General features: G+C 50.3%; 3 protein-coding genes across 10 annotated transcripts; 2 read left to right on the forward strand and 1 right to left on the reverse strand.

Annotated features, from left to right (window-relative positions):
* Window positions 1-11: 11 nt before the first annotated feature.
* On the reverse strand, window positions 12-24858 carry LOC131126567 (PH and SEC7 domain-containing protein 1-like). 5 transcript variants are annotated; one of them, XM_058069242.1, is made up of 18 exons: window positions 24281-24858; window positions 12971-13266; window positions 9153-10788; window positions 8974-9079; window positions 8381-8909; window positions 7837-8307; window positions 7398-7559; window positions 7234-7314; window positions 6995-7107; window positions 4776-4834; window positions 4591-4680; window positions 2924-2967; window positions 2015-2196; window positions 1863-1933; window positions 1637-1794; window positions 1246-1390; window positions 1032-1175; window positions 12-965 (listed from the first exon to the last, which is right to left on the reverse strand). In XM_058069242.1, the coding sequence occupies exons 2-18, from the start codon at window positions 12994-12996 to the stop codon at window positions 708-710; spliced, it is 4275 nt and encodes a 1424-aa protein (XP_057925225.1). In that variant the 5' UTR covers window positions 12997-13266; window positions 24281-24858; the 3' UTR covers window positions 12-707. The 5 variants fall into 5 exon arrangements, with proteins under 5 accessions (XP_057925225.1, XP_057925223.1, XP_057925222.1 ...); XM_058069240.1 differs by having other exon boundaries at window positions 6995-7314; window positions 12975-13266; XM_058069239.1 differs by having other exon boundaries at window positions 6995-7314.
* Window positions 15375-16608, forward strand: LOC131126592 (elongation of very long chain fatty acids protein 6-like). The gene is made up of 4 exons (XM_058069284.1): window positions 15375-15567; window positions 15660-15791; window positions 15859-16010; window positions 16085-16608. The coding sequence occupies exons 1-4, from the start codon at window positions 15506-15508 to the stop codon at window positions 16507-16509; spliced, it is 771 nt and encodes a 256-aa protein (XP_057925267.1). The 5' UTR covers window positions 15375-15505; the 3' UTR covers window positions 16510-16608.
* LOC131126585 (microtubule-associated protein tau-like) lies at window positions 16720-25379 on the forward strand. 4 transcript variants are annotated; one of them, XM_058069274.1, is made up of 12 exons: window positions 16720-16932; window positions 18447-18579; window positions 19860-19894; window positions 20140-20200; window positions 20284-20540; window positions 20599-20691; window positions 20757-20849; window positions 21243-21335; window positions 21631-21712; window positions 21798-21904; window positions 23657-23781; window positions 24261-24436. In XM_058069274.1, exons 2-12 carry the CDS (start codon window positions 18459-18461, stop codon window positions 24277-24279), a joined length of 1086 nt encoding a protein of 361 aa, XP_057925257.1. In that variant the 5' UTR covers window positions 16720-16932; window positions 18447-18458; the 3' UTR covers window positions 24280-24436. The 4 variants fall into 4 exon arrangements, with proteins under 4 accessions (XP_057925257.1, XP_057925255.1, XP_057925258.1 ...); XM_058069272.1 differs by lacking the exon at window positions 23657-23781 and having other exon boundaries at window positions 24261-25379; XM_058069273.1 differs by lacking the exon at window positions 23657-23781 and having other exon boundaries at window positions 16918-17000; window positions 24261-25379.
* The last annotated feature ends 44 nt before the right edge of the window (window positions 25380-25423 follow it).

Below are 25423 nucleotides of genomic sequence, written 5' to 3' on the forward strand. Positions count from 1 at the left end.
CAAGTCGCGGGTCAAACCAACATGCTTTATTTACATTCACAAGTGGAGAAAACTTTAAAACTAATCAAGATCAACCGCTTAGCCGTCGCCATGGCGACCATACAGTGACGTCACAGCACGAGCTGCTCTCAGTCAAGGGAGCAGGCTGCCTGCGTCCACCTGTTATATGGTAACCAGCACACACAAGTCAATGACGGAACCTTCTAGATCCTCTAAGGTCGTGTTTGTTACAATTCACCGGTGCTTAAAAAGTTTGGTCTCCATCTTTAAAAAAATGTGATTCAATCAAAGATGACGATTGACAGCATGGAAGCTGACGTCAATGTCACAGCGTGGCAACCAAACCAGCGTCAGGCAGTAAGTCAGCAGCAGAGGAAGAACATTCCGTATCAGTCTGGTGGGCGTGGCTGACGTGCACAGAAGGAAAAAAGGAAAGAGGCCACACAAGACAGTGTGACAAGATGGCGGCCGAAAACATGACAATCAGAGACAAACATGGCGGAAAAAAAAAGTTTATGTGGCGCTCATCAGCACCTTCCTGTTCTCGCCATACGCCGCATTGGGCGCCGTAGTCCCCCGCCTAGCCAATCACATGACCCGGGTGCCCGGGTGCTGGGCACGGCGCTGGCGAGGGGAGGTTGGGTGGACCCTCGCTCCTCCAAAGCTTCCTGGGTGTCAAATAAAAACCAAAGCAGGGTCCCCGCCTCTCACTTCTTGACAGCCTGTCGGTAGCTGTGTCTCTGGCCGTCCTGGCGAGGCTTGCCGGCGCCTCCGCCCCCTGCTCTGCCGCCTCCGCCGCCGTCACGGGTGCTGCTGGCTTGACTGCTGTCCCGCAGGGTAGGGCTGGACTGAGCCCGCTGAAGACCGCCGTCCTCCAGGAGCTGTGACTCTAACATAGACAAGTCCTCCTCGCCGCTCTGGATCTTCGCCCGCAGCAACGTGACGTATGTCTCGTAGCGTGTTTTCTGCGGGGATCGAACGTTGTGACACGGTTTTTGTTACAAAGGAAATTCATGTCTACGCCACCTCACCTCAAACTCCAGATACTCGTCTCTCTGGCGGTACTCGTCGAGTTCACGACCTTTAACCTTGCGGTCAGGGGGGTAGGAGCGTAGCTCAGCGAGTTCTGAGGCCACGGCCCGGAACCGGGCCTCATGGGATCGGATCTGCTCCTCCTGGAAGTACACGCCCATCAATGCTTGTAGGCCTTTTTGGATGTAGCGTGTTATGAGAGTGTCGCCGCACCTCAGAGAGTTTGGACGTCGTCCCCGGCAACAGCGGCCGGCTGAACTTCTTTTGGGAGCCAATGGCTGGCGGGAAGGGTGGAGCGGAGAACATGGCAGCCACCGTGTTAATCCGAGTGATCCAGGACTGCATCTGCTCGGCGTTCCTGTCACAGATCACAAATGCAGTTAACCTCGCTCCCAGAAGACGGCGTGAAGTGGGTGGGACTTGACTATCTGGGCCAAGGCAACTTGTGTGTTTGCGTGTGTGTGTGTGTGTGTGAGAGGGACATGCTGCACCCGCCAGCTGCCAGCGTGAAACCTGGACTGATGAGACCAGCAGACCTCCCTCGCCATGTGACCTGGCCGCTGCGTGTGCGCACACACGTGCACACACACGTGCACACACTCACGGCGCTTGGAAGAGGAAGAGCCTCCAGTCGGCGGTGCGCAGATAAAAGACGTTGGCGCGTTTGCTGTAGTCGCAGGCTTTGATGGCTAACGAGTGATGGATGGACACGGCGTTCTTCAGGTCGTCGTCCGACAGCGGCTTGTCGGGTCGGTACTCGCCCTGGAGGCACCAGGAAGAGGGTCAGCGCTCGTTGGGGTTAGAATGAGCTTTGAGGTCACGTGACTCACTTTCTGCAGGTAGAGAATGAGTCCCTTCAAGATGGCGTAGAAGGTCTTCCAGCCTCGCTTCCCCCTTGGCGCTGGGGGACACAACAACAACACAACAGTTTGTACGTGCGTGCGTGCGTGCGTGTGACATCACTACCATCATGATGACATACTTCTCTTGCCGTCCGAATCGGCGTGCACTTTCCGGACCAGGAAGCCGTTCTTGTACATCAGTGTCCCGGGTGGCGTGTCCTCCGGCGCCGCCTTACTACCGCCCGCCCCCTTCACAGACCTGGAGGAATCGCCCAAGCTGTCCCCGAGCTCTGAGAAGGACTTCCGCAGTTCCTCCTCGTCGCTGTGGAGACGGCAAACCGGTGTCAACTTCACATGGTTTAAGCAACAGGTTGCCGTGGAAACCACACAGCATCTTCATCTCCCTTGTGTGCGCGCCCGGGTGTGCGCTAGCAGGAAGTATGCGTCACTGATTGTGTTGTGTTGTTAGCTCAGCAGGTGGCGCCGTGTCCAAAATAGAAGAATGAGAAGAGTTGTGAGTCCACCAATCAGCACGCAGCCTGTTGCCTGGTAACTGCAGCACTGCTTCAATGGCTAGTGGGGGGAGGGGCAATGTGTTTCCACGGTTACGACTTGCCGCTCTCTGCAAAGTACACACAAAAAGGACACGGACACTCCTCCTCCTCCTCCTCCTCCTCCTCTTCACCATCTTTGGACTCCGCCCACGAGTCAACAATGACCTCACTGGCGCCCCCAGCGGACACTTGTTGTCCTGTGGAGCCGTGTCACGTGAAGTCGTCTCAGATGACAGTTTTTTGTTTCTTTTGACCGGTCCTGATGCTATTCTGGGAGAGGGAAAGTGGGAGGACGCGGGTGAGGATGGAGTCGTAGTCATGGTGCCGTCGCCACGGCAACAAAGCTTTGCCAGCCAGCGACTTAATTGGCATCTCAGCGCTTCCGTGGAACTGCAATCCAGAATAGCAGCCCTTGACACACTAATGTTCCCCTCATCAACATCCCTTACTGTCTCCGGCACCGTGTGTGTGTGTGTGTGTGTGTGCAGGACTTACAGTGTCCACTGCAGCTTCTGAGTCTTGATGGAGTTGTAGAGCGCCTCGAAAACAACAAAAAACAGAAGAAAATTAGCAAACAATCAGCGATCAACAAGCCATCACTTAGCAATAAGCTAGCCATCAGTTAGCGATCAGTTAGCAATCAGTGCTAGGCATCAGCTAGCAATCACTTCGCGTTCAGTTAGCGATTAGTTAGCAATCAGGTAGCGATCGATTAGCAATAAGCTAGCGATGTCGTCAATCAGCCAATGGGAAAGCACGGATAAGATCAGGTGTCATCTTTTGAGGGCAACGGCCTTGTCCATGGGTACCTTTCTCCTCTTTCGGGCCTGAGGGTGGTTCTGTCCATCCTGAGCTTTGCCCAGCAGGTCCGGGAACACGAGCGGTTTGAGGGAGCGTGAGCGCGGCGTTCTGGGATAGCGGAAGGGGTCCATCATGCGGAAGTCCCTCCCGTAACGCACCGTGCACAGCGAGCGTGAGCGCAGGCGTCCCGCCGAGTGCAGGCTGTTCACGCCAATCATGGCGGCAGACGGTGGTGGTGGTGGTGGGGGGGAAACTTCCTCCCGGCGCCGTGAAAACAGGAGGCAGCTGAGGTGTGGTGGGGGCGGCTGTCAATCACTGGCCGTCCAGGTGCATACCTGACTCGATGCCGTTCATGGCCGCCGCCACACAACTTCTCTGTGCCGTGAAGTGAGGCGAGGGGGCGTGCGCGGAGATTCAGGAGGGGGAAGGGGGCCGCCGTTGGACTCAGGCGGCGGGATTCCGAAGAGTGCTGGTTTCGTCACAAGGCGACATGGAGGACAGAAAAGAAGCTTCCTGTTGCTCAAGGCGTCCGCCACTCCTCCGTTTGCTTTTTTCCCATCAGGCTTTTCTCTGCTGCCGTTTTTTTTTTTACAATCCTTTCTGAGTGTTGCCAGGGAGACGAGGAGGAGAGGAAACAAGAAGGCGCTGACTGCCGAATGTCAGAAGCTCTCTCTCGCTCCCTCTCTCTCTCCATCACAGTGTACCGCCCCCGCTCGCCGCCTCCCTCCATCAGCGGCGCTCCGCCTCGTCCTCGCACATCCAGGCGGTGACGAGCAGGTGTGAATGTCCACCATCCAGTCAGGATCCACTTCCTGTCGGAGCGGTGTGTTGCGCGTCGTGGCCACTGGGTGGCGCCACCGCTGACACCACTTCCTGTTTCTTCAGCATCTGATCTTCCTCGTATTGGCAGCTAGCGACGACTACGCCGTTAGCCAAAATGTTGAATGACCTCGTTTTTTTAGCTGGAGATGTTTTTCTATATGTGTTACCATAGCAACGCAGGAAGGAGGAGAGACGCTAACAAGCTAGCGGGATATTATGAGAGGGCGGTTGGGGCCGAGGGGGCAGATTCTGGAGCGGGTTGCCAGAACATTTTGGACAACAAAAGAGGCTCGAGAGCGTCTTCACTGACTGAATAAAAAGCGAGTGCTTGTGTAACGCGCATAAAGGATTAAGTGCATGTCTGCCCCGCTTTGCTTGAGGCCACATGGCGGCGGTGGAAGCCTCCATAACAGCTCTTTTATTTATGACATCATTAGAGACGCTCAAAAAAAACCTCCACAAAACATCAACAGCAAATATAAATCTGTCCACTGGGGGCAGTGTGCTGGGCATGGGTCGTGCATGTTACTTGCGCTTACTTTGAGCAGATCTTTGGGAAAATCGCCACCGTCGTTGAGTCCTCGCAGGTTATCGACAAACTGCGGCCATGACATCTTCCTGCCCACGTTCTGACAAACAAACAAACAAACAAACGTCAGTAATTTCACACGCTAATGACACCAATCATGTTCCTAATGCATTGGCAAAGGTCACACACACTTACCGGTCCGTGCAGGTCAGTGTTGAGAAGCATGAGAGCGCACGTGAGTGTGTGCACGGCATCTAAACAAGAAAATCATAAACACCTTGATGGCGGCCATTTTGAGTCATTATGATAGTATTGTATTCATATAAATACATGTATTTTACAATTATAAAGTTACCAAAATGTCTCTTTAACTGTACTAATTCTTTTAACACGAAATTAAGTCCTGTTTGACCCTCGGCTGTAGTTTGAGGAACCGCAGCCACGGCTTTTTCTCTCCAAGACCAAGTTATTTGTGTCTACTTTTGAGTCGCCACGACGGACGTCACTTCTGGCAGAGGAGAGAAATAACTGGCGGAATGTATGTATATTTTAAATTGTCATCCATACACAGGTGCCTTAGCATACTAAGAAGTTTTTTTAGACGTGAGCTGTCTATCAACACGTTTTGTTTTTTTTTGCTTTGAACTGCTAGCTAAGATTTGGGCTAATAGCTGCTGGTTTCCGGTATAGACATAACAATTGTCAATGGCAATGAACGTAAATAGCATTAGCTTGAGCGCTAGCGAGCTAGCACCGGAAACATTTTCAACACCTCAGTAAAAAAACACGATCCAATTTATCTTATTTATTACGCATTGCGCAAAACTACGACAGGACCAACATTAAATTAAACACTAACTGTATACAGACCCACCATCCACCTAAGCCTGGAGTTCGTTTTTCAGAGAGGTTTTGTACCACAAATATCCTCATTAGACCTCAATAATTAAGTTATCAGCTCTTACCTTGATGCATTCCCACATAGGATCGGCATTTGGGAGCAAATGTGAGGTGAAAGAAAAAGGGGGAAAATCCTGTATAGCAGCCTATCTGTGCAGGTGGGACAACGTAGATGGTGCGTTCAAGGACCGTCAAACGGTGGGACAAATCGCCACTCTCATTAAACATTCACAAATAGGGAATTTCTAACTGTATATTAATTTTAAATAAAATAATGGCTAATATTTCCAAAATTGACATCCGTTTACATAAAATTCGATGTAGCTATCATTGTAGTCTGCGATTAATTATGAGTTAACTATTGACAAGATGTGTGATTTCTTCTTTTTTGTCACATGTAAATGTTTCAGATCATCAAACAAATGTAAATATTAGTCCATGACAACACAACTGAACACATAATGCAGTTTTTAAATGAATCTTTTTATTATTAAGGGTGTAAAATAAGCTATAAATAAAAAGTAATTGCCCCTAAAGCTGATAAGTGGTTGGACCACAACAGCAACCAAGCCTTTGTGATGTCATCTTTGCAGAATTGTTGTCATTCAGCCACATTGGAGGCTTTTCCAGCATGAAGCCTTTTTAAGGTCACGCCACAGCATCTCAACAGGACTCAGGTCAGGACTAGAACTAGGACTGGGACGAGTCCACTCCAAAGTCTTCATGTGGTTTTTCGTCAGCCATTCAGAGGTGGACTTGCTGGTGCGTTTGGGATCATTGTCCTGCTGCACAACCCATGTTGCTTTCAGATGGAGGTCACCAACAGATGGCCAGACAATTCATTTATCACAGCGTTTCTTCCAGGTCCTGAGGCAGCAAAACAGCCCCAGACCATCACACTACCACCACCATATTTTACTGTTGCTATATCCAAAAAGTTCAACTTTTGTCTGGTCAGACCAGACCAAAGAGTATTTTCCCAAAGGTCTTGGGAAAATTGAGACGAACCTTGTTTTCCCAGTGTCTTTCTTACGGTGGAGTCATGAACACTGACCTTAACTGTGAGGCCTGCAGTTCTTTGGATGTTGTTGTGGGGGTCTTTTGTGTCCTCTTGGATGAGTCCTCGCTGTGCTCTTGGAGTAATTTTGGTTGGCCGGCCACTCCTGGGAAGGTTCATCACTGTTTTGGCCATTAGTAGATAACGGCTCTCACTGTGGTTTGCTGGAGTCCCAAATCTTTTCCACGCTGATAGATCCTCAATTATGTTTTAACAGTGGGGCAATCACTTTTACAAAAAGGGCCACAAAGGTTTGGATTTTTTTCCCTTTAATAATAAAATGTTTAATTTAATGTTGTTTAGTTGTCATTGACTAATATTTGAATTGTTTTGATGATCTGAAACATAAACATCTAAAAAAATAAGAACACTTTTTCACACACATACATTATATGTGTGTCATATACTATGTCATATATACATATACTGTATGTACTGTAAGTATGATGTTCCTCACCATCTGTGGCAAACATTGTTGGGTTGCAGAGCAAATAACGTCTGGAGAAATGTGAGAGCATCCTCTCCCTCTCCTGACTCTCCCCCATGATGACCACCTGCTTCAGGAAGCTTCTGCGCAGACACACGTACACGAACACACGCAAAAATGAGCAGTACAATAAATGAATATGGAACAACAAGACAGTCCACCACCAGAGGGCAATGCCGAGCAGGGTCCACACACGTATGCACGCACACCTGAGAGCGCCATCCAGGTGGAGGTGCGAGAAGTCAAACAGACTAAGGTACTCGTCGGCCACCAAGCGGCTGAAGTCGTTGCTGCAACACAAGAAGAAGAAGAAGAAGAAGTTCCCAGCATGCACCAGCCAGTGAGAAGCCGCGACCGAGGTCATGTGACTCACTTCTTGCTGAGCTGTCGGGACACGTCACACTTGCGGAAGCCATCCAAGTCAAAGAGTCTCTTGGCCAAGCGTTTGGCGGCGGCAATGTTGGCAAGGTGGCTGGTGTTGGTGAGCGTGTCGGTGCTGAGATGGTGGTCCCACTGGGCCACCCGGTGGTCCCTGCTGCAGAGTGGAGAGCGTCATCGTGGGTGTTAGCTTAGCATTTCACTAGCCTAGCTAGAGTTTGACAGGCGCTCCGCCACAATGGTTCAGGCAAGCCTCGCCGCGCCTGAACTTAGTGACTAGTTCCAAGTCCACTTCGGCAGTGTGTCTGGTGGCATGGGTCAGGAGGCGGACTTGGTTTTCTGAAGACCACGTGTTCTATACACCCCAAGATGTTGACGTAAAGCCACCTCTTCTTTTCCTATTTGACTTTTTTAAATGTGTTGAGATGGCTCACCTTGACAACGAGGGGGAGGGGACCAGGCTGCACCAGCTGCTCCCCAGCTGGGAGTAGTCACGCCTCCTGGGGGGTGTGTCCTCAGAGGCGCTGCTCAGCCTTTCGCTGGACGGCGCTCGGGTTGCGTCCGAGTCAGCCATCGCCGTGACGATGGAGTCGGAGAAGGTGGGTCTCTCTTGGGCGGCCAGAGGTGCGAAGCTGAGCTGGACGATGTGGCGTGTGCTGGCAGAGGGCGGCGTGTGCACGGCGGGTGTGAACGAGGGCACGTCCGCCGTCAGTACAGTTTGGACGTTGGAGGTGAGCAGATCCTCGCTGTCCAGGCTGTTGTAGGACGTCCCCTTAGCGCGATGGGACTCCATGATGCTCTCAAAATGGCGGCTGAAGGTGTCATCGGTGCCACATCGAGGACCCGGGACCAAGATGGGGGATTTGAGCGCCGGATGATGTTTGTCAAAGAAGGTTTCTGTCGGCCTGCACACGGAGACATGATGAATAAATAAAGCCAGAGAAGAAGAAAGCTAATATGCTAAATGTGTTTGCTAACCTCTTTAGGTGGCGGAAGTGGTCCGGTTCTTCCTCAGCAACATACCACTGTTTCCTGTTGTCTCCTTGCATCCTCACACTGGCCCAGCTCACCACCTCTTCCTCCTCCTCCTCCTCCTCCTCCTCCTCTCCTCCGAGGACTCCTTCATCTTCATGCCCCTCATCCTCATGCTGTCTTGTGTAGGCCACACCCCCAAGAGGACTCCTGCCCGCCTGCTGCACACTGCGGTTGCTCCCAAACGCGGAGTCAGCATCATCCTGCTCGGCGAGCAGCACCTCGTCGATGTCGGTCTCACGGTAGCAGCGCAGCGGGATGGCGTCCAGGTCCGTCTCGGAGTACTTCAGAGTCCGACGGATGATGCCCGTTTTGGGGGATGTCCCAGTCGCTGCAGGGGGCTTGGTCACCAATTCCACCTCCACGTGTTGCACTTCCTGATTTGGAGTGAGCGGAGGCAGGGAGGAGGTGGGGGTCGGAGTGGGCGACTCGCTGGAGTTTCCACTTGGGGGCGCCGTGGAAGCTTCCAGAAAGTCTGCACAATAACGAAAGATTATTTCGAATAAACAAAGTACATGTTGAAAATCTCAAAAACTTACTTCTGGGTCCACTGCTGGCGCCCCCTTCAGGTCCGAAGAGAAACTCCCACTTGGCGCGTGCGATCTTCTGGCAGTGCAGCGATGGCATCGGCGCCCCGCTGTCCGTCTGCAAATGGTTCAAAACCCCAGCAAAAGTTAGCACATTAGCTTAGCATATACCTTGGCTCTCCAAGTCTCACCTGGATTCCCGAGCTGCTAGCCACCGTTTCGTTGTCTTGGTGGCAGGATCGAAGCGACTCGGGTGATGTGTAGTCCTGGTCCACCAAACTGCCCGTCACCCCACTGGAGCTTTGTGAGGATCTTCTGGTCGTCTCTGAAAGGTGGTCCGGTCCCTGCGATCGTGGCCACTGCTCCTCTTCCTTGTCAGGCGAGTCCAGGACCACCGGTCCCAGAAGGAGGCGTTCCCGCCTTCTCTGCTCAGCCTGCTTATGCAGCGATGTTGGGCTCAGGGGGCGACCATGACTAGTCTGTTCACTTGCATGGTCCAGACCTGGGGGGCTCCCCCACTCTTCTCTGAGAGTCAGAGAGGGTGTCCCCTCAAACGTCTGGCTGAGGACGTCTCTAGGGACCAATTCCATGTGTGTCCCCCTTTCCCGACAGCTTGTGACCCTCCTGTCCCCGCCAGCGTATTGTGGCGGCTGACACCGATGCAGGGTTGGGCTCTCTCGGAGCTTGGCCAGGGACAGCCCGGGGTCCCTGATGGGGGAACTAAACTCAGTTGGGGGGTGAGAGGGGCGGTGGACACTTCCAGGAAAGGAAAAGGACGGAGACGGTGGTGCTGAGCTCTGGTTTTGCTTGTACTGGTGGAGCGATCCCCCTAGAACGGGGACTGGGATGTTCATCTTCAGGCATTGCTGTGCACCTGAACCACTTGGAGACCAGGTTTGGGATTCTTTGGGATGGAGCCAGCAGGCGGAACATCTATTGACGTCACTTAACTGATTTAATCCTTGGATAACATTATCACCAAGTCGGATCGTTGCCTTGTCTGCGGGTTTCTGAGGGGTGGAGCTGGCTGAGTGGTGAAGGGGGTTCTGGAGTCGTGTGGACGGCCACCCTCGCGTCCCACCGCTGTCTTTGGTGTAGACGCTATGCTGGACAGGGGAGCCAGCCCAGGACTGACATCGGGCGGGGTGATATCTCCGTGGCGGTGACGAGCGCTGAAGCGCATGTGCCAGTTTGATTCTTAGTAACGGGGATCCAAATTCCTCCAAAGCTCTTTGAGTGGCAGCCTGGCCAACGCGGTCCGTTGCTGCCAAGTGAAGGTCGCACATCGTTTCCATGTGACTTCCTGGAGAACCTGAAAGTGGGAATGTCATCTTGGGACTAGAGCTGCAAGAAGAACCCGGACTCTCTTGTCTCCTTTGTGGATCACAACCAGGACTCCCTAAGGTCTTGACGTTGGACTTGTGCACATAACGGAAGGTGACCACAGACCGTTTCCCGTCGTTCCCATCCTTCCTGCAGCAGCTGGAGGATGTGGGCGGGACCTTTGAGGCAGCTGGAGAGCTGCTGGCTGGTTGGAGCTGAGACTGCTGGGGCAGGTGAGGAGCAGTGGTGGGCTTGGCCGAGGTCTCACAAGCGTTCTGCCTGTTGAGCTGGGACAGGAGCTCATCAGGGCTATCTTCAAGTCCTGAGTGGTCCAGAGGAGCACCCTGTTCACTGTCTCCAAACATCTTCTTATCTCCATTCAGGTCCGAAGCTGACCTCACTTCCACGTACAGATGGAGCACTTTCCCTGACTGGGACATGCCCCCCCCTTTGTCCTTTGATATTGACCTATGTCTCTCCTTCAACTCAACCTTTTCAGGTCTCCTGTGAAAGGGGACACAATTTGAGGAGCTTGTTACTTGCAAATATGGCGGGTTGGGCCAGGCCTTTATCTGGCGCCCAACGATCATCACATTGCAAGCCTGGAAAACTGACCAAAGCCTGCCAAGCGCCCATCCCCCAATGCCGCATCAATCCCAAGCTTTTAAAGCGCCACCCTGGCAAGACATTTTTTGTGAGAACCCACACATGGAAGAGAGGATTGTTTTGTCATGGTGAAAGTGAAGTGGGGGGTGGGGGTGGAGGGGGGTCCCTATAGGCTGGGTGCTGCATGAGTTAGAACAAAAGTGAGGATATGAGGAGGACATGAGGACATGACCAGGGCACGAGTAAGGACATGAGGGAGAACATGAAGATACAGATAAGGACACGAGTAGGACAAGAGTGAGAACATGAGGAGGCCATGAGTCAGAATATGAGGAGGCCATGAGGACACGAGTAGGACAAAGTTAGGAGATGAGTGAGGACATGAGGACATGAGTAGGACATGAAAGTCGGCCATGAATAGGACATGAGTGAGAACATGAAGACGTCATTTAGGACATGAGTAGTCTATGAGGACATGACTGCACATGAGGAAGCCATGAGGTTGACATGAGGTGACATGAGGATGATATGAGGACATGACTAAGGACATCAATGAGAACATGAGGAAGCCATGAGGAAGCCATGAGGTTGACATGAGGACATGAATAAGGACATAAATGAGAACATGAGGAAGCCATGAGGATGACATGAGGACATGAGGAAGCCATGAGGTTGACATGAGGTGACATGAGGACATGACTAAGGACATAAATGAGGACACGAGGAAGCCATGAGGTTGACATGAGGACATGAGGATGACATGAGGACATGAGGAAGCCATGAGGTGACATGAGGTGACATGAGGACGTGACCAAGGACATAAATGAGGACATGAGGATGACATGAGGACGACATGAGGTTACATGACTACAGACATAAATAAGGACATGAGGAAGCCATGAGGTGACATGAGGGTGACATGAGGACATGACTAAGGACATAAATGAGGACATGAGGAAGCCATGAGGTTGGCATGAGGACGACATGAGGTTACATGACTACGGACATAAATAAGGACATGAGGAAGCCATGAGGTGACATGAGGTGACATGAGGGTGACATGAGGACATGACTAAGGACATAAATGAGGACACGAGGAAGCCATGAGGTTGACATGAGAATGACATGAGGACATGACCAAGGACATAAATTAGGACATGAGGAAGCCATGAGGTTGACATGAAGTGACATGAGGACATGACTAAGGACATAAATGAGGACATGAGGAAGCTACGAGGTTGACATGAGGACATGAGGATGACATGAGGACATGAGGTTGACAGGAGGTGACATGACTAAGGACATAAATGAGCACATGAGGAAGCCATGAGGTTGACATGAGGTGACATGAGGACATGACTAGGGACATAAATGAGGACATGAGGAAGCCATGAGGTTGACATGAGGTGAAAACATGGCTGTCCACCTCAGTGAGGAGCTTTATGGTTCACTTGAGAACCAGTGAGGACGTTCTGATGTGGTCCAGAGAGGACATACTGTCCACCGTCAACGTCACAGTCCTTTGCTTCCTCCTTGAGGAAGAAATCATTCCAAGGTGAAACATTTCTGATCCAGGATTTGGTGGAATGGATCAGACGTCTTCAAGAAGAAGACGGAGTCACGTTCGAGGACACACGCTAACATTCCTCCCGTGGACCGGACCAGCACTGGTGGGGGGCGGGAGTTGACAATTTTAGCTTGCTGTCGTCAGGTGACAAGCATGGAAGACGTGTGATGTCACTGTGATGTCACAATGACATCGCATGACCTCCACGTGCGCGACTGCAGCAGTCCCCACGTGCACGCCGTGACCTCACGATGACCTCACGCTGTAAAGATGCTAGCAGTGTAGCATGAGATGCTACGCTAAAAGGCTAACATTGACACACTGCTAGCCGCATGCTAAACACGCCGATGACATCAAAGGTCATTCTGGGGTCAAAGCTAACAAGTATCCACCGAAGATGATGATGATGACGAAGATGATGAGAAGGATGTCAACTTTTGGCGGCAAGGTGAAAGTTGTGTGACAGGAAGTTGATGCGTCAAACGACCGTGTCGGCAGAGAAGAAGCACTTACTCACCAGGAGACGCCAGCGGCTTCATGTGGGCGCCGACACGCGTACCGGACCACTGCAGTCGGTCCCCGTGGCGCACGTGCGCGTGCTCGTGGCGGTCTGTGTCACGTCAGGTGGAAGCAGACTGCGATGCCGTGATGCGGACCTCTGCCCCTCCCTCCCGGCGGGACCGAGCGTGCGCAGTGTGTTCCCTCGGCGTGTCTCTCTCACGTGCGCGCACCAAACAAACGCTGCTGCAGTGCACAAGCAAGCTGTTTGGCGGGAAGCGGCGAAACCTCCTCCGGCGTGCACCTGCAGCCTGGGTGAAGATGATGAAGATGATGAAGGTCCTGGAGGAGGTCATGTGCACTTTTACTCAGCAGGTGGCGCCAAACTCTCTCTCTCTCACACACACACACACACGCACACACACACATGGGATTGCATCACAGTGAACCTCTCCACAGCTCATTTTTTCTGGACCAAAGGTGGCACACTCACACACACACACACACACACACACACACACACACACACTGTGTACATTGTGCTGTTCTTGATTGAACTGATAAGGAACGCTGACCTTTCACCTCGTTATGTTTGCATGGCATCAACTTCCTATGCTTCACATGCCCTCAATCTCCGAAAAGCGCCAACGTCGCCCCATTTACAGGATATGCTTTAGGTGGTCACTTTGAATTTGTGCCAATAAATCTGTTATTGTTATATCATATTGTATTGTATAGTTATTGTTCATACAATTATATTTACAATTATATTATTTACATTTCATTTCCTAAAAATTCTATTGTTATTGTTAGCCTATCCCTATCCCAGCTGACTTCGGGCAAGAGGCGGGGTACACCCTGGACTGGTGGCCAGCCAATCACAGGGCACATATAGACAAACAACCATTCACACTCACATTCATACCTATGGATAATTTGGAGTCGCTAATTAACCTAGCATGTTTTTGGAATGTGGGAGGAAACCGGAGTACCCGGAGAAAACCCCCGCATTACGGGGAGAACATGCAAACTCCACACAGAGATGGCCGAGGATGGAATTGAACTTGGGTCTCCTAGCTGTGAGGTCTAGGTGCCAAATGTGTAAATGTGCAAATATACCAGTGTACAGTGACAGTTATGATGTCGTCACTACCAACAGCAGTAAATTCATCACATAGCAACTTAACACCCAAAAGGTGCACCTGATACAAACGTGTATCAGGTACACCCTGGACTGGTGGCCAGCCAATCACAGGGCACATATAGACAAACAACCATTCACACTCACATTCATACCTATGGATAATTTGGAGTCGCTAATTAACCTAGCATGTTTTTGGAATGTCGGAGGAAACCGGAGTACCCGGAGAAAACCCACGCATGCACGGGGAGAACATGCAAACTCCACACAGAGATCACAGAGGGTGGAATTGAACTCAGGTTGTGCTAACCACTCGTCCGCCGTGCAGCCCTATATACAATATACAACAAATAAATTCCATCCATCCATCCATTTTCCTCCGCTTATCCGGGTCCGGGTCGCGGGGGCAGCAGTCTTAGAAGGGAAGCCCAGACTTCCCGGTCCCCGGCCACCTCCTCCAGCTCCACCGGGAGGACACCAAGGCGTTCCCAGGCCAGCTGTGAGACATAGTCCCTCCAGCGTGTCCTAGGTCTGCCCCGGGGCCTTTTCCCGGCTAGGCATGCCCGGAACACCTCCCCAGGGAGGCGTACGGGAGGCATCCGGACTAGATGCCCGAGCCACCTCAACTGACTCCTCTCGATGTGAAGGAGAAGCGGCTCTACTCTGAGAACAAATAAATTAAGAAAATATAAATATATCATTATCCATCCACCATTTCTATACCGCTTATCCTCACTAGGGTCATGGGGGTATGCTGGAGCCTATCCCAGCTGACTGCAGGTGAGAGGCGGGGTACACCCTGGACTGGTTGCCAGCCCATTGAAGGGTAGAATATATAATATAAATATAAAAATTTCAAAATACTTTGATAACCCTATCATTGAATAAAGAAATATATATAATATCTAACTAATAATATATATATATATACAGTATATTACAAATAATAGATATAAAGTATATTCCAAATAATAATAATAGTATTGAATGTGTAGCGTGTCACTGACAGTGTAGTGCTTCACTAATAATCAAGCGGCCAAGTGTTCATGTTCATGTTCATATCGATAAGGAAGTAGAGGTGATGCAAAACAAAGTTCACTGCTGATACGACTTAGGCCACGCCCCCTCTGTACATCACACCCCTTCACAGTAAGAGCCCGGTCTATTGTGAAGACAGACAAAGGAGCAACGGTACGCCGGCATAAAAACACTAAGAAGGTTGGAGGTTGGATTCTTTCTTCGTGTGTTCCGATCCCTTCAATTCCAACCTGTAAGGCCTCCCGCCAACAAGCGGCACCTTATTTTATTGTGAAAGTCCCAACAGGAAGTTCTCCAAAGAGCACAGCTAGTTCATGAGGCCGGAGTAACAGCAGGAAGTGTCACTGTCCTGTTCCAACGGAGCGGCAAAGATGATGGATTTTGAGCGGACGTTCGATGAGAGAAGTGCGCTGCGTTGGATGCAGGACAACTGGTGGGTGGAGCCATCTAGCGGCCGCCGTGGAGGCTCTCGCTTGCCTTGATGTTGTGGTTGTTGATGTCGGTTACACCGCGGTGTGTCGGCAGGAGCAAGGCGTTCGTGCTGTGCGGCATCTACGCGGCGCTGGTCTTCGGGGGTCGGCGCTGGATGACGGAGCGTCCCAAGCTGAGCCTGCGCGTCCCGTTGATGTTGTGGTCGCTCAGCCTCGCCATCTTCAGGTGAGGGGTGGGTTCCCGTCGCCGCACGGCGTGTGCTCATGCTAATGCGGGTCCTGTGTGTGCACAGCGTGTTGGGAACGCTTCGGACCGGAAGCTACATGCTTCACATCCTCGGAAGCGGCGGCTTTCAGAGGTCGGTATGTGATAGCGGTTTCTATAGCGCCCCCCTTACAAAGTTCTGGGCCTACGCCTTCGTCATCAGCAAGGCCCCCGAGCTGGGTAAGACCGCCCCGGCCGACTTATTACTCTTCTCTCTGAGAGGTATTTTCTAAAGATGGCGTTGTTTGGGTCAGGTGACACGCTCTTCATTGTCCTGAGGAAGCAGCGGCTGATCTTCCTGCACTGGTACCACCACATCACCGTGCTCCTCTACTCCTGCTACTCCTACAAGGACCAGGTGGCGGGAGGCGTCTGGTTCATCACCATCAACTACGCCGTGCACTCCGTCATGTACAGCTACTACGCCGCCAGGGCGGCCGGCCTGCGTGTGCCCCGCTCCTTCGCCATGATCATCACAGCCGCTCAGACGGCGCAGATGGCGGCGGGGCTGACCGTGTTGGGCCTCGCCTACCGTTGGATGGACGACGTACACTGTCCCACTCACGTGCACAACATCGCGTGGGGGTCACTCATGTACCTCAGCTACTTGGTTCTCTTCGCGGTCTTCTTCTACGACTCCTACCTCAGGGGTGGGGCCGAGCGGGTCAAGCGGGCATAAACACTTTACAAGAGAGGAGTCAGACAAAATGTATGCAATTTGGAAGTGTCTCCGCCCCCTTTCTTCAATTCTTAAATAAAGTGATGAAGTCACTGATGACATCACAGGTGACGTCAGCTGTGCTTGGCACCGGCGAGACCAAGAGGACAAAAAGTCCACTGTTGATGCGGAGTCGTCGGCCATGTTGGCAGCAGACTCGGTGACAAATGAAAGCTTCTAGAAGCTGAAGAAAAAAAAAGAAAAAAAAGAAAAAAAAGAAAAAGACTGATACTGATTGATACTAAGGGCCAGGCGCGTGCATAATAGCCTTGCCTTGGCAGCGCAGGCGCGCCCCCCAGCGGCCTGAGCGTGCACAGCGAGGAGTAGCGTGTGCGCGCCCGGTGAGACCGCCGCTGAAGAGCAGACACGTCCGCGTGCACTCAGGTAAGAAGACTCGAACCTCCGGTGTCATTTCATCGCTCGGGTCGGTACCGAACCGCCGAACACCCCCCGTAAGTGACACATTTAAGGTGGCGTGCACGCGCGAGCACGGTGTCTTCATCTTTTTTTTTTTTTTCCCTGACGCGCATGGGAGAGGTCGGGCCCGGGACGCGTCACGCGCATGAAGCCGACACTTGCCGCTATAAATTGCGCGGGTCGGTGGACCCGAATGGCGCGAGCTGAGCGGGCACGTCGAGGGTCTTTGCAGCGTTGACGTGTTTTGTACAAGAAGCGCGGGCGTCGCTGGGCGCGTGCACGCAGCAGAAAATGTCTACATCCCCCCCCCCCAGAGCAGGTCCTCCCGCCGCCGACGTGCACGTCCCTCCTTTGTGTCGCGCGTGTTATTCCACAGCTTCCTCACGCACGCGCTGCTTCATTCTGGAGCGTGCAAAGGTGTTCGCCCCCCCCCCGAAGAACATTCTCGCACTCGTCCACCCCGCCCCCCTCCGTTCCGTGAATTAGCATCATGCACGCTCGGGATCAGGTGCACGGTAATGGTAATATTAATATGTGGTCGGCCTGCACGTGATAACAATGGCGCTCACAGTGATGGGCGCGCGTGGCACGCGCACACACTTTTCAGCTAGCCTGTTAGCTCACAGCAAACGCCACGGTTGACATGCTGATGACGCAACCGCGAAGTGGGTAGGCCTTCATATTTGGGATTCCTTCATGCTTTTCCTGAGAGGGGGGTGAAAGGTCACGTGGCTTGGCTCCGCCTCTTAGCTCCACACAGCAAAGTGGGTCAGGATCAATCAAGCACAAACTGAAGGCCGGAGGCTCCGTTGTGGGGGGGCGGGACCAAAGGTGACGTCCAATCAGGAAGAATCGGTGCTGGATCAGGACCTCTTCACTCATGCGAGGTGGTCAGGTGGCGGCCATGTTAATGATGTCTTGGCTTCCAGGAAGCAGACCCCCGTGTTGTCAGTCGATTAAGCTCCGCCTACTCGATGGCGTCTGACTGGCAACGGTCCATCATAGACCAAACTTGGCTGCGGGAATGCCGCTTTCTTGTATGGACCTGTTCGTGCGGAACGCCACTGCTGACTTGGAATGGAGCGCTCCAACGCCGCCATTCATCATCGTCGGCCACATTGGCCGTGTCAGCCATCTTGGTGTGGTGCAGTATCCGGTCAGAAACTCGCTAATGAAATAGACGCCACGGCGGTCGAATGTCGAAAGGTCATATAGTTACCATGGCAACCATTCTAGACACTGCCGTTGCGGCATCATCATGACACGCCCCCTCACCTGCAATAACCCCCCATATGCTCGGTCGCCCTCCCCTTCCCCCAGCATGTGGACCAGTTTATTTTGGTCTTGGGGGGGGTCTATATTTGTTTCACAGGCCGTAACATGAAACTTCCCGCATCGTGTCCGTTTCCACTCATGTCAAACAAAGTGTCCGTCATGTATGACATCACTCCAACTGACTCCGCCTTCTTTGTACCCGGCAGACATCACTCAGCATGGACTACGCCGCCAACAGCTACACAGCCGCAGGGGGTGCAAACGCCTCTTTCGCCGCGATGAGCCTCAACGAGCACCGCCAGGAGAACGGCGTGCAGATGGGCCACGCCCAAATGACAGGTCAGTTCCCTTTTACGTGTAGGACGTCATCTCCTTCAGCCTGGCACCCTACTTCCTGTTTTGGCGTGAAGAGCTCAAAGTCACGATGAACTTTTTTGATTGACTGCTGCTTGATATCCACAAATACAGCCGCAGTCCTGACAGTGTCTTTGTCCACCGGTGGGCGGGGCTTCCATAAAGACACGCCCTGCTTGTCAGTCACCTGTACCGAGCCTGCCTAGGGTCTTGATTGCGGTGATGGTTTAGAGCAGGGTTCTCAAACTCAATTTACCTGGGGGCCACTGGAGCTAAGGTCTGGGTGAGGCTGGTTCAAAAATAAATAAAATACAAAAAAATATATATATAGTAAAAACAGGAAAAAAAATAAAAATATAATAAAAATATTAACAAATATTAATTATATTAAATATTAATGAATATATATAATAGTCTTCAATGCTTCTGCTATACCCTCCACTTTTTCAGTGCTTTGGAAAAGCTCAGATAAAATATTAAATTATTATAAATTATTTTTTATTTATTATTAAATGTTTAATGTTAATTTTTATTTTTCGACACAAAATAAGATGGAAAAATAAATAAGCAAATCAAAAAACAAATGAAACAAGTGAAACAAATTAAATTAGTTTTTATTTATTATTAAATTATTAAATAAATGTTTGTTAATTTTTATTTTTCGACACAAAATAAGATGGAAAAATAAATAAGCAAATCAAAAAACAAATGAAACAAATTCATTTTTTATTTATTATTAAATAAATGTTTAATGTTAATTTTTATTTTTCGACACAAAATAAAATGGAAAAATAAATAAGCAAATCAAAAAACAAATGAAACAAATTAAATTAATTTTTATTTATTATTAAATTATTAAATAAATGTTTAATGTTAATTTAAATTTTTCGACACAAAATAAGATGGAAAAATAAACAAACTAGTTGCCTCAAACCTCAAACTAGGGCCTCAAACTAGTGTCCCGCGGGCTGCATTTGGCCTGCGGGCCGTGAGTTTGAGACCCCTGGTTTAGAGAAAAGGGTAGGCGTGTCTTGAATCAGAAGAATTCACGGCAGCAGTGGGATTGATGGTCCAGAATTTGGCGCTAGAAGACCTTTGAGGTCCATCCTCACTGAAGCTGGTCGGCCAATCAAGGCCTCCAGAACAGGACCACATGGACGTTGCGTGGTCCAACTGGTCTCAAAGCTTCAGGAAAAGCCGATGTTGTGGCGACTGTTTGTGTGTGAGGTGGACTCACCTTCTCGTCTTCTCGTTTTTTTGTCCAGCTCCTCCCAAAATGGATAACGGCGCTACAGAGAAGGTACGTGATGACGCCCTCATCGTTCACTTTGTGTTTGTTCCTCGTGACAAAGACACCCATCAAAGTTGCCAAGAGTAACAAAACAGCGGCGCCAGTGCCATCCCTGGTAACTCTGCAGGCTGCATACGGCCATAGCAATTTCGGGATAAGCGGTGGACAGATGCTTCGCCGACTTGCCAACCTCATCTTCATCCACGTCAACTTGGACTCATGAAGACGACTCAAAGGACTTTGTTGTCTTGCAGAATGTCGCCGGCGCAAAGTCTCAAAATTCCGGAAGCAAAGCGGTCGCCAGAGCCCAGCCAGGTAGGACCACCTCGGGAGCTCATGTTCTCGTGTCCCATTCCAGTCGGTCCAGTCCCTGAATCCGGTTCCTGTGATGTTTTCAGACGCGGTCAGCGGACAAAGTAGTCCCGGCACCCCCAAGTCTCCCTCTAGTCAGGCAGCCTCCGGAAAGTCAGCGGGCGATGCCCACAAGCTAAAAAAAGTAGCGGTGGTCCGCAGTACGCCCAAGTCGCCGGGTTCCCTGAAGAGTCGCCCGCCGGCCCCGCTGGCCGCCGCCGCGACGCCCATGCCCGACTTGAAAGGTGTGAAGTCCAAGATCGGGTCCACGGAAAACATGAAGCACCAGCCGGGCGGCGGAAAGGTAACGGCACGGCTGAACAACAAACTGCAGTCAGGCTGTAAACCCGGTCTTTCTGCAGGTGCAGATCCTGGACCAAAAGGCGGACTACAGCAGCGTGCAGTCCAAGTGCGGATCCAAAGCCAACCTCAAGCACATGCCCGGCGGTGGAAACGTGAGTACTTTTGGCGTAAACAAGCAAATCTCGTATATCTCATCTTCTCTTCCTTCTGGTTGCAGGTTCAAATCCTGGACAAGAAGATGGACCTGACAGGCGTCCAGTCCCGCTGCGGCTCCAAGGACAACATGAAGCACACGCCAGGAGGCGGCAAGGTGAGGAGGCGTCAATGCCGCAAGCCACTTCCTGTTTGCACAGAGACCTCAAAGACCTTATATTGACAGGAGCATTCACTCTGATGTTCCCTCACCTCTGTGCTCTTCCAGGTTAAAATACCTGATCAGAAGGTGGACTATAGTAATGTCCAGTCTAAGTGTGGCTCCAAAGACAATTTGAAACATGTTCCCGGTGGAGGCCATGTAAGTAACGTGGACCCCGCCAGTCACGTCCAACGTGGGCTTGGCGGCTAAAGTGTCACCGCTTGCGCATTTATAGGACAGAGAAGCCCCGCCCTCTTCCTCAGTTAGCTCAGCTCTGCGTCCGCGGTCCGTGCATCACCGAGTTTCCTCCGGGATAACATGGTTTTTCCCCCACGTGTCGACTTCCAGGTTCAGATTCTAGACAAGAAGTTGGACTTGAGCACTGTGCGTTCCCGCTGCGGTTCCAAAGATAATATGAAACACGTTCCCGGTGGCGGAAATGTGAGTAGCTCTCTGATTGGCTGCTGGAGAGCCAAAGCCCCTCCCCCTTTTCCCTATTAAGGCCCTTCATCCCTGAGAAGAACTCACTAGACCACTTTCAAGACTAGTGGGTTTGGTCCTTTTGTGTCATTGGTGTGACGTTACCGTGACAACAGCCGTGTTCGTGCCACCCCCCCCTAAACGATGCATGATTGTGGAATGTGAATATTCGACACATGTCAGCCAGCGTCGATGTTGGGCTAGGAATTGTCCGCTGCCAACTAAAACCTCCGTGTTGTTTTGTTTTGACGCTCAGGTCCAAATCGTCCACAAAAAAGTGGATCTGAGCAACGTGACGTCCAAGTGCGGCTCCAAAGCCAACATCCATCACAAACCAGGTGACGTCACAACCCCATTCCAGGAATGTCCTGCCTTACTCTTGACTGAACCGGGTCGTTCGTTTGTTCGTTCCGTGTCCATCAGGCGGAGGGAACGTGGAGATCAAAAACGAGAAGCTGGAGTTCAAAGTTCAGTCCAAGGTCGGCTCGCTCAACAACATTGGCCACGTTCCCGGAGGCGGACAGAGGAAGGTAACCGTGTTTCGCTTGGAATCTTTCACTACGTTTTTTTCCATGTATTCCACTGAAGGTGGAAACAAGACATGTTTGTGTACACGAGCAAGAATATTCCTGTTTACATGTTCACCTCGCCAAAACTAAACTAATGTATTGTAATCCCTAGTTTAGCACCGTCCATTGGTTCCAAACCCAACAGTGATAAGTGAATTTTCGTAAAGTAGGATTTCATGGATTTGCATGGATGGAAATGGTAATAAGTAATTATGGTAAATCTGGGCTAAATAATTAGCTACATATGTACCCGTAAATCATATAAATCCATTCATACAATACCGTATTTTCTGGACTATAAATCGTACAAAGCCAAAAATGCATAATTAGGTAGAAAAAAAACATACATAAGTCGCACTGGAGTATAAGTCGCACAAGGCCAAAAATACATACTTAGGTAGAAAAAAACCCCATACATAAGTCTTACTGGAGTATAAGTCGCACAAGGCCAAAAATGCATAATTGGGTAGAAAAAAACATACATAAGTCGCACTAGAGTATAAGTCACACAAGGCCAAAAATGCATAATTAGGCTACAAAAAAACATACATAAGTCGCACAAGGCCAAAACTGTATAATTAGGTAGAAAAAAAACATACATAAGTCGCACTAGAGTATAAGTCACACAAGGCCAAAAATGCATAATTAGGCTACAAAAAAACATACATAAGTCGCACAAGGCCAAAACTGTATAATTAGGTACAAAAAAAACATACATAAGTCGCCCTAGAGTATAAGTCACACAAGGCCAAAAATGCATAATTAGGTAGAAAAAAACATACATAAGTCGCCCTAGAGTATAAGTCGCACAAGGCCAAAAATGCATAATTAGGTTACAAAAAAACATGCATAAGTCGCACAAGGCCAAAACTGCATAATTAGGTAGAAAAAAAACATACATAAGTCGCACTAGAGTATAAGTCACACAAGGCCAAAAATGCATAATTAGGTAGAAAAAAACGTACATAAGTCGCACTGGAGTATAAGTCGCACAAGGCCAAAAATGCATAATTAGGTAGAAAATACTAAATACCTTCTAAATACTTTTTTTTTAACATTAGAGCCCTTTACACATGGAATAACACCCCTATAGTCACCGGTACCCTCCTATTACCCGATATAGCAGATATAATAAAGGGAAGTAAGACATGGAAAACCTGTTTACGACCTTCAAAATAAGTTTTTTAATATTATTAGAGCCCTCTGGACATGAATTGCGTGAATTGGGAAGGGATTACTCTACTGTTAAAAGCTTTAGTTTTGATGTTTTGATGGATGTATGTCCATTTGTTTCCTCCTCACCCCACAAATGTAAACCTTTACCGCATCCTTTGCCATCTGAGCATGCTCCACTTCATATTCCACATTTAGGTCTTTTTAATAAGCGCAAAATCAGCTAAATTCAGCATTGGCGATGTCAAAATGGTGTATTGCGTGCATGGAAACGAACTGAGTGGGAAATTCGGGACAATTTCCGTCGACGCCGCATCGCCCCTTGTTCAAGTCCCAACATTCCCATTACTCCCCTCACTTCCATTGCCAAGCATTATGATTTCTTTTTTTGGATGTACGGCACTTTATTCTGATTTATTGCTTTCAATGTTTGGATTTCTGTTGACTCCATCACGTCTTATTTTTGTTGCATGCCTCCCCCCTCCTCCCCCGCCACCCACCCCCACCCCCCGTTCCCACCCCTGCTGGCACCCCGTGTAGCGAACGAAGGGGACGGAAGGCGAGCGGAGCGCCTCAGACAGGCCCTCCATCCCCTCCCCCGCTGCCACCCCCCCTCCGTCACCTCAGACTGAGGCCCCCTCCCCTCCCAAAGACGGAGGAGTGCAGTAAGTACAACCGTGTCATCACTTCCTCCTCATTACACCCTTTTTTTTGTTTAGTTCATCATTCATTTGGAGCCTAACCCTAACCTGCACCGTTTGGTGCAGTTCCTGGGGTGGACAGTTGGGGGCAGTAATCAGGCCTGGTCGTCGTTTTCACCTGACAACTTTTGATTTAAGTACAATGAAGAATTACATGATTTGTTGCTACTGATAAGGAGACATGTATCATCTTTAGGAATTCTAATTGAGGCAAAATGGAGTACACTTAATGAAAGTTATTGTGATTATTATGTGTGTGTGTGGGGGGGTTGTTGATATTAAATCCGCACAGTAGTTAGCAGTAAGAGAAATGTAGGAATATAAGATGAAGGAACTTAGCATCGGCACAAACAGGAAGTTAGCTTAGAGATACAGGGTGGGAGGAGCATGTTTGACGGACAGCGAGCGCGTGCGCGGCGTCACGTGTTCACGCTTGTACGCAGATCGAAAGCCACAAACTGACCTTCCGCGAGACCGCCAAGGCCCGCACCGACCACGGCGCGGAGATCGTGTCGCTGGAGGACTCCCCCCAACAGCTCAGCACCGTGTCGTCCTCCGGCAGCCTCAACATGGCCGACCCCCCTCAACTGTCCACGCTGGCCGACCAGGTGAGCGCCTCGCTGGCCCAGCAGGGCCTGTGAGCGCCGGCCTCCCCACCTTCCCCGTCACCGCCTCGTCCAGCTGCGTTGCCTTCCTCGTCTTCTTCTTCTCCTCACCGGACTTTTTGTAATCGCCATCACTCTTGAAACCACACTTTATTGTCCTTACGAAATCTCTTTGGTCTTTACTGTGCCGCCATTTTGACCATCCAGTAATTAGACGCGTCCCGCTGAGTCGTAGAGGTAAGGTTCGGAGCTGTTCGGGTCCAGTTCGTGGACACGTCTTGAACAACCCCTAGCGTTGGTTTTCTGTCGGACTTTTGAGGTGGTTTTTGATGAGAAGAAACGTTCGTATCGTGCCTGCTGCCGTCAGTTTTTCTATGTCTGTTTGCGGGCTGACTGTATTGTGGCGCCATTTGAGTGAAAACTAATTTTGTCAGCGGAAGTTCACACCTCCAGCCAGCAGGGGGCAGCACTCAAGAAGCCTTGTCACTTCCTGCAGTAATTGCTGATTGACTTATCTACCTACCTTGTATGTCGCGATGTGTGTGAAGGTTAACTCATTTTTCATGGGAACATCTTTCTAGTTTTATTTGATGCTCATTCGTTGTTTTGAAAACTACATTTTAATCAATTAAAAGTTCCTGCTGTTACGTCACTTCCTGCATGCGCCTAACCGAGGACCTTCTGGATTTGGGGGGGCTCGTCTAGCCTGTGCAGGGTAGGCCTCACATACAGATGGCGCTAGTTAAAAAAAAAAAGTATTTATAGTTGAGGTGCATGCAAACTCCTTCAAACGTGAAGAAGCCATGTTGACATGAGCCAGTTTCCATAGTAACTCACCTTTCTGTTGAGACGCTGTACAGTGGTGCCAATGTGATTGTTGTTCTTGTGCATTTACTAACTCTTCACGATGACTTGTTGCTGTATGTGTTTGAAAATAAATGCTACTAAGACACCAAATTATTTTCTAATTTGTCAGCACAGCTAAGCAGCAGAGAGAACAC

The sequence above is a fragment of the Doryrhamphus excisus genome, chromosome 3 (assembly GCF_030265055.1).
Source record: "Doryrhamphus excisus isolate RoL2022-K1 chromosome 3, RoL_Dexc_1.0, whole genome shotgun sequence".
Classification (NCBI taxonomy): Eukaryota; Metazoa; Chordata; class Actinopteri; order Syngnathiformes; family Syngnathidae; genus Doryrhamphus; species Doryrhamphus excisus.